The sequence below is a fragment of the Peromyscus leucopus genome, chromosome 12 (assembly GCF_004664715.2).
Source record: "Peromyscus leucopus breed LL Stock chromosome 12, UCI_PerLeu_2.1, whole genome shotgun sequence".
NCBI lineage: Eukaryota > Metazoa > Chordata > Mammalia > Rodentia > Cricetidae > Peromyscus > Peromyscus leucopus.
The window spans coordinates 19,299,256-19,308,482 of NC_051073.1; the positions used below are offsets into that span (position 1 = coordinate 19,299,256).

At 36.8% G+C, this 9,227-nt stretch overlaps 1 protein-coding gene across 1 annotated transcript in view; it reads left to right on the forward strand.

The window, feature by feature from the left end:
• The window catches only part of Tmprss15 (transmembrane serine protease 15), a 108,522-nt gene extending 99,882 nt beyond the window's left edge, over positions 1-8,640 (forward strand). Inside the window, exons 25-27 of the mRNA XM_028882121.2 lie at positions 274-369; positions 5,666-5,808; positions 8,333-8,640. Coding sequence (XP_028737954.1) covers positions 274-369; positions 5,666-5,808; positions 8,333-8,488 — 395 coding nt within the window. The 3' untranslated portion in view covers positions 8,489-8,640. The remainder of the gene's footprint in view (positions 1-273; positions 370-5,665; positions 5,809-8,332) is intronic.
• Positions 8,641-9,227: the final 587 nt, after the last annotated feature.

The following is a 9,227-nucleotide window of genomic DNA, read 5'->3' on the forward strand; positions in this document are numbered from 1 at the left end:
CTGAGCTAAGGTGTTATGCACATGAAAAAAGATTATTTAGAGAATGATGGTGAAGAATCCCAAGAGTTCACCATACCATCAAACACAGACAAATGAGCACTGCTCTAAAATGACTTTGCCCCTTAATATCTGAAGTTGCTTCGAGATAGTGAAACTCAAGTATAAACATTTAATGTTGGAAATGGTTGATTTTTTAAAATTTGTTAGAAGCATGAGTGATATTCAGGTTTTTTTCTTTTTCTGTTGTTTACTTTGTTTTGCTTGATATTTCAGATTATATACAGCCTATTTGTTTACCAGAAGAAAATCAAATATTCATTCCAGGGAAAATGTGTTCAATTGCTGGCTGGGGACTTACTGAAATTCAAAGTAAGTTATCACATTTGAAAATGAGAAAATGTATACTAGAAAAATATATGCTACTGAAATTTGCTATGGATATTTTCAATATTTTTATATCTCTTACCTGATTTTTTTGCAGACCGTTCTAAAACAATTGTTGGGGTTATATTCATGTTTATGTGATGTAAGACCACCAAATATTTTCAGATTGTGTAGAATCTAATCTTATAACCCAGGGAAATCAAGGTGCTACCAAAACCATTATGTAAATTTAGCATGAAAAAATACTGATGAATTAAAAATATATACATATTGAAGTGAATATAACCCAAGGTTCTCCAAATTTGTGTTTACATACACAAAAGAAGTCTCATCTCAAGAGTGGAATTACTATCTTTTACATTTTTACAGTCAACAAAGCTGTCTTTATTTGTAGTGCAAGTCTCACATTTAAATTCTCTAAAACGAAAAGAGGATCTTTGTTAACTTTAATGTACTAGTTCTTCCTATTGGCAAAAGATCTCAAATATAAGATGAGCAGAAGACCATAAATTTGTATATTACTGAATCCTTAAGATTTACTTAATGGCATATTTCTAAACACAAATCTGATGCACACTAAATATGCTTGAGTCACATCCGCAATCACCTTGGGAATGAAAGTCAAAACAACCACATAGATATCACCTTAGCCCCAGTAACAGCTCCTAACAAGCAAACAAAAAAGTACTGGTGAGGAGATAAAGAAAATGGAATTGTGGACATTTCTTGTGGGAGTCTAAATTAGTACAGCCTTTGGGGAAATATCACAAATGCCCCTCCAAATTTCAGAATAGAACTCCCACATCATCTAAAAGTGTCCTACCGCATATGACATCCAAAGGAAATGAAATTAGCATGAACATGCTAAGTCCTCCACATGGCATGTTTGGCATGTTCACTGCAACGTAGTTCCCAATAGGCAAGAAAAGGAAAAAATTGTATGTAGCACTAGTGAATAGATCAAGAAAATGTAGTAATTGGACATAGTGCTTTGGACTGGTAAATCTATCAACCAGCTGGAGACTGAGGCAGGAGCTTTGAGTGTTTGGGGCTAGCCTTGACTACATGGTGAGACACTATGTCAAAAACACACACACAAAAAGAAAATAGGTAAATGTAGTATATATTCCCAATGGAATGCTATTTGGCCATAAAATGATGAAATATTGAAATTTGTGACAGTGTGTTTGAAATTGAGGATTATTTTAAGTGAAATAAACTAAGCACACTAACCCAACTAATATATGATCTCACTTACATGGGGAAACCTAAAAGTTGAAGGCACAGAAGTTGAGAGCAAATGGTTATTAGAGGCTGGGAGGAGCGCAGAGGAGACCAGATCGATCAAATGCAGGATGATTATACAGAAACAAGAGCGTCAAGTGTGGTCACTTCAGTAAGGGAATTGTGGACAGCAATGATGCTCTATTCACTTCAAAGCACAGAATAAACGATTCTGAAGGTCTGACATAGGAAAGGATAAATGTTTGAGGAGAAAGATGATATGCCTTAAGTACCAAATAATATAGGCATGAATCCTACTTTATTTTCTTTTTTTTTTATATGTAGAGAGAAATGAGTTTAAAAACTATAGCTAACCAGAATATGTATATATGAATGAATGAATTATATGATATAGCCCAGATATTCATACCATCAAACATAATTACATCTTTGGCTACAAGATTCCTTCCAAGACTACACATCATGAACAAAGTTTTGAATGCTCAGTAAGGCTAGGCCAAAAGGAAGGGGGCATTATTATCTGGCAGAATCACGTGACTTCTATAGCCCTGATAGGTAAATGTCCCAGATGTATTTAAAAAGCAAATACACAAACATCATGGAGCTGTCTAGTCTCAGAATCAAAACACTCACTTTGAAAAATTTTTTGGAGAGAATGTATGTAATGGCTTAGTGGTTTTCAGCCTTTGGTCACGTAAAACACAGTGATCAGGAAACCTTATCACAACATTATACTTAGCCTGTGCAAGTACACACCACATATTTCTTTCATTTAGTTCTTCATTTCACTTTTAAAATGGAATGCAAGAGGGGAGTTGGACCAATAGGACCGAGAGACAGTGTCTACATGTATGAACATGTTCAAGAATAGAGAAAAAAAAATTTTTCTTTTTTTATTAAGAATTTTTTTTCATTTTACATACCAACCACAGATTCCCCCTCTTCCCTTCTCTGGCCCCCCCAGCCTTCCCCCTACCCCAATCCACCCGTCATTCCCTCCTCTGACAAGGTAAGGCCTCCCATGGTGAGTCAGCAGCGCCTGGTACATTCAGTTGAGGCAGGTTCAAGCCCCTCCCCCTGCATTAAGGCTATGTGAGGTGTCCCACCATAGGGGGTAGGCTCCAGAAAGCCAGCTCACACACCAGGGATGGATCCTGATCCTACTGCCAAGGGGCCCCTTAAGCAGATAGGGCTGTAAAATTGTCTCGTTTATGAAGAGGCCTAGTTCAGTCGCATGGAGGCTCCACAGCTGTTGGTCTAAAATTCATGAGTTCCCACTAGCTTGCTTTGGTTGTCACTGTAGGTTTCCACAATCATGATCTTGAGTGGGAGAGCAATGAAAAAGAGACTATGATAGAGATATCATGGAGTAGGGAGAAACCGGGTGCTAGGGAAGTTCCAAAGATTCCACAAGGATGACCCCAGCTTCGACTACTAGCAATAGTGGAGAAGGTGCCTGAACTGGCTTACCCCAATAATCAGATCGGTAAATTCCCTGTCACCATAGAACCTTCATCCAGTAACTGATGGAAGCAGATGTAGAGGTCCATAGCTAAGCACCAGGCCGAGCTCCAGAAGTCCAGTCGAAGAGAGAGAAGAGGGATTCTATGAGCAAGGGGCATCAAAATGTTCTTTAAAAATGGGTGAGGGGCGGGGAACTGTTGCTTATCAAGAAAGCATCCAGTTCTGAGGCCAGTGCTCGCCTGCCTGGTGATTCAGCATAATAATCTACAACAGTAACATTGTCTGGTTGACAGTAGTTCATTGCCACTGTCCACAAAGTATATTCAAGACCATCTTTTTGTATTTTCTCTACTTGAAAAGGTCATGACTTATTAAATTTGAAACAAATAGTAAAATGATTGCTAGACAGATGTTTTGACTTCCAAATTTCAAAAGAACAATTTATAACTACAATGTAGACACCAAGAACAAATTATCTGCTAACAAAATTTAAGACTCTTTATTCCATGGAAGATGTTTTGGAGCTGAGCAAGTGTGGCTTGCTTATTATTCCTAAAATATATGTTTAATTAAATTAAAATGTCTCTAAAGGCAGAGTGGAGCCAGGAGAGGCAAAGAGCATCAGAAATCATTTAGAATGAAATAGTCAGGCCATGTTTTATTCCTTCTTACATTTTTTCATGAATTTTTATTAATTTTTCCTTATGATTTGTAGCTATGCAATTTCATAAAAACCCCATTTTCTGACCTTATAAGTTTATTTTACTAATTAATTAGCTAAGATCTTTGGGAGTATATTTTTCACTAGAAAGAAATGAGGAGAAAACTTTTAAGTTAGGCAGTCAGTACTTTAAAATAACCAAATTTGGCCATATATCTTTTTATGTTTCTGTGTGTGTGTGTGTGTGTGTGTGTGTGTGTGTGTGTGTGTATTCTCGATCATCCACATGGAAACTAATATAAAGAAATAACTATGTTGGAAAGACAGTTGAGCAGTTAAAATTGTACACTGTTCTTGCAGAGGACCTGAGTTCACATCCCAGCACCCAGCTTAGTTAGCTCCTAACTCAGTGCCCTTAACTCTAGCTCTGGGGGATCAGACAACTCTTCTGTGTGTCTCTGCCGCCTGCACTCTTGTGCACCTTCACACACCCATGCACATAACTCAAAAGTAATAAAAATAAAATTTTACAAAAGAAAGAAATATGAAATACACAAACATTGTTTGCAGTTTCCGTTACGAAAGGGCTCTGTTACTCAGTCAAACAGATTTTGTATCCAGGGACAAGAACAAAGAGGGGCTTCTGGTTTTATTGTAAAGCTAAGGTCTGGCCACTCATCCTTCATCTTCGTAGGACAAATGATAGAGAGTGGTTGAACTTTCTTCTCTATTTCAGTCTCCTGTGTTTGCTTTCTTAACTCAAAATCTGACAGGTTTTGGAAGCCAGTGGTGGGCTGTGTTGTTCACTTGGCTGGCACCATGGAGGCAATAGTTATTTATACATTTTCTTCCCCGCTCTGTTTTCACCATTGTTCCTACAGAGCTAAATCATCCATGGTAGGACTGTTTACCATAGGTAGAGAAGAGGGCAGATTGAGGACATTATTTTTCCCTAGATAACAAATAGCTATATGTTTACCAACATACATTGAGATGTGTGTGTGTGTGTGTGTGTGTGTGTGTGTTGCACTTAAATCACATGCATAAACACACACACACACATTTGTTTCTTTCTTCAGTATTTTAATTTTCTTCATGTATAGGTGAAACTTAGCTCAACATGAGATTTTATATGTTTTTACAATACTGCCTGACAGGTGTAATAAATAACCCTTAACTTTCTACCTCTTTTGCCATGCCAAATACAATTGCTAATCAGGAGGGAGTGCTCATGTACCTTTTCTGGAGGAACTAACACCTGTCTGTTTCACAAACCTCTTGGGACTAGTAGTTCAGTAAGCAGAGATTCACACTTCCAGTGAATGATTAGTTACATAAAACAAATGCAAATACACAATGCTAAAATATACTTCCTTCTTCTTTGCCTGCATGGGATGGCAAGCTGATTGCCCCCAGAGCAGAGCACAGTTCATCAGAGCTTTGTCCTCTGCTCGGTGTGCACCTGCTCATACACACAGAACCACAAAGACGCTGAATGTCACTATACAGAAGGGAGCACCTCCTCAGGTGCTGAATGAAAAGCTCTTCTCAATCTCCAAGTTGGTGCTGATTTCCATGAATGGACCCTTTGTGCTAGCAGACTTCATTTCTATGAGCAATACTGGAACTCTTTAAAATCCTTGAAAATGCCTAAAGACCACCCTAGTCCAATCCATGATTCCTACTACCCCTTACGAAAGAAAGAAATGTGTTGCTGTTACCCATTTGCCAAAGTGTGCAGGTGGCTTTACTATGTACTTTAAAGTGCAGAGTTAGTAGTTAGTTCCATTATACATCCACACAGTACTTGATAATGAGAGCAAAGTGCTGGAATAAATCAGATGGATGGTGTTTCATTCAAGGATGCCTGTTAATCACTACTGACTGGCTGTCTGCATCACCCATTTTCAGCAGGTTCTACTGCTGATGTCCTGAAAGAAGCCGATGTTCCTCTTTTATCCAACGAGAAGTGCCAACAGCAGCTGCCAGAATATAACATCACAGAAAATATGATATGTGCAGGATATGAAGAAGGAGGTATAGACACTTGTCAGGTAAATACAGGATAGTCATCGTCATATACATTTAGATAGCATTTTCTTTGCCTAGCTATAATTTGGGAGTTAAGAAATCACTAACAATCCGCAGCTCCACTTCTTTCATGGTAAATTCGATTACTGTCAATGAGTGACTTTATACAAGCTGCTTGTCATTCATTGAAAGGGTTAAGTAGGATGACATATATAAGGCAATCAGCAAACATTAAAAACCAATTAGGAGATTTTATTAGGAGACTTACTACATACATTTTCTGGCATGCCTTAATTATTTGGAAATTAATAAAATATTAATGCATCTCAATCTACTGCATTAAATTAAACTACAAAGTGTTAAAAATGAGTAATTCATACCTATGAAAGTAACCAGTTATATCGTAAGAAAATGGCTTTACTGTCTTACAGTGTAGCAACTTGTTTCATATAGTAGAACATATATAACACAATTTGACAACACTTTTTTAACAGACAGAGATAAATGTGTAGTTTTTTTCCCAGTTAAATCAATGTCTCCAGTCACGCTAAACCTTCAGCCTGGCGTTACCTTTATTCTGCTTCATTGAACACTTGGAAATTCAATACAAATCAAAGAGCTTTACAATTGTTTAAAATTTACCTCTGGATCTTTAGGCTTTCCTTACAAAATGAAAAATGTGCTAAAGATAAGATACATTACCACTTAAGATGTGATTTATAGAATAAGCTGCAAGAAAGAAATCAGCTGTACAACTTCCATTACAGTTAATGGGGGTTGCATGCAGACACCTCACAATGAGGTAGAAAATATGACAGTTAATGCTATTGATCTTAGAGTTACAGTATGCCAGTAGTAACTCATTCCAGATCTGTGAAATCTTATGCTTGGCTCTGCTTTCTACAGGATCTAAGCATACTATTCAGTAGTAAGGAAGAAATTCCTAATACATAGAAATATTTCATGCAATAGAATGTTGTCATAACTGAGTAAACATCACCCTAGATTGCCACATAATTTTCTTGGTTCAATGTTAATATTAACTGGTAAAATAATAACATAGTATTTAAAATGTTGAACATATCATTGTTTGAATACATTCATTGAATCATTATTTTTTTTTATCCTCAAAATTTATCCCTTCAGGCAGAGCCAATTCCTTTGCATATTTGAGGTAGTCTTCTGAATTTACAGTCAATAAGAGAGACTATAGAATATCTTCTCATTGATAAGTAGATGAATATCATTTCATTTTCATTCAGAAACTGAATTATTTATCAGTAGCATCACGCCACCTTTTCCCCTTTAAATATAGCACCAAGAGGTGTCTCAAGATAATTCCTAACATTGAGCCAAATATTAATTGCTCTATTATAGCAGTGTTTCTTGATCAATTATAGAGTTTCATATTGTTTAGTGGTGTAAAAATAAATAACTTGCTGGGTAGTACATGCCTTTAATTTCAGCAGAAGCAGGCAGACCTCTGTAAGTTCAATGTTAGTCAGATCTACATAGCCAGTTCCAGGCCAGCAAAGGCTACATATACAGTGAGGTCCTGTCTCAAAAAAAAAAAAAAAAAAAAGAAAGAAAGAAAAAGAAAATGACAAATAAGTAAACAACCAGAATTCTTTGCATAACTGATATGTGAGAAATATTTGTCTGTTTTTCATAATAAGTAAAGCTATTTCATGTCCATACCATCTCTATGTGCATTAGAGAGGAATCATTATGTACAAATAAGACCTATGTGGTTAATTGGACAGAATGAACCATCACTTATATATCACTTACCCTGTGACAAAAAGCTACCCTCAGAGGGGCGGTGGTGGCACATGCCTTTAATCCTCGCACTCGGGAGGCAGACCCAGGCGGATCTCTGTGAGTTTGAGGCCAGCCTGGTCTACAGAGCAAGATCCAGGACAGGCACCAAAACTACACGGAGAAACCCTGTCTCAAAACAACAACAACAACAAATGCTACCCTCCTATAACTGAAGTCTAAATGAAAACACATGTTCTGATTACTAGGAAGCATGAGATTTGCTTACTTGGGCTGAAATGTTAAGGTTTTCAAATCTGATTGATAGTTAGCAAAACTTTCAGTCACGTAGGAGAACTAAATCCCAAACTATGTGTAAGTTCTCCACTCTTCGAAAATCATGATGTGGAATAGCTTTGCCTTATATGGGAAGGCTTTTTCTGACACTCTGCATGTTACTTAATAAAGTGATTAGTACGTTGATATTGATGTGACTTCTTATTGTAGCACTTTAGAGAATGTCTTAGTACGTTGAAATACAATAATGAACGTGAGGAGTAGTTACTTGCTAAGAAGAGCTCCTTCAGAATTATAAACTTTCTATTGTTACCATTTGCCCCATCTCCTTGAGGAGCAAATTTCTGATGTCTAGACTGATGGTGAGAATACAGAAACATCTGGCAATCGATCGTATTTCTGTACATTCATATTTTGATTGGTGAGCTTAGCACAGTCGTTTATACTGATTGGCCATGTACCCACAACTTTTCTTTGTAATTCACACTTTAGGGTGATTCGGGAGGACCGTTAATGTGCCAAGAAAACAACAGGTGGTTTCTTGTTGGTGTGACGTCATTTGGAGTCGAGTGTGCACTGCCTAATCACCCTGGGGTATATACCCGGGTCTCAGGGTTTATTGAGTGGATACAAAGCTTTCTACATTAGGCATTTTCCTGACACAAATGTGAAAATTGGGCAGTTTTTGTTTGTTTGTTTGTTTTTCCTTTTTGCGCAAAGTGGCTCAGCAACTGAGGGTTTCATGAGAAGAAAAAAACAAGCTTTTGTTTTCAACTAAATCGTGTAAATACTGGGATGAGGAAGAGAGACAAAATAAGAAATTAAAGACAATCTTTGCAACATAAAGTAACTCTAAAATGCATTCTTGTTTCATTATAAACAATTATTATTTTATAGACACTATCATTCCTTTGTTTTGAATCATTTCTGTGCCATTTTCTTTTTATTATTTTAAGACATTTTTCACACATTTAATCAAAAATAGGTAAAGAAAGGAAATGTGATAGTTTGCCTGAAGTATGATGTTGTTTGAAATGAACTGATGGAACTTATCTGGTTTCAGTTTCGTGTACCATTAGAGTCATCCTTATTTCCTTGCTCTAGCATCTGCATGCATTTCTATTTACATGCAATATTTTCCCTGCTCCTAAAAGTACATGTATTCTGAACTCATATTGAAAACACGATCTCATCATAACTATCACTTTTGTCCAGGTAAAGAAAACACACATATGTCTCTCTCCTGACCAAGCATCAACATAAAAGTAAACTGCCTAACAGTGTCATTCTACACAAATAGTCTTTATCTGAGTCATTTTAACTTAACCATTTACATCGGGCTGGTATTTTTTTAATTCTCAAAAATAAGCAGGTATTTTGAAGAAGT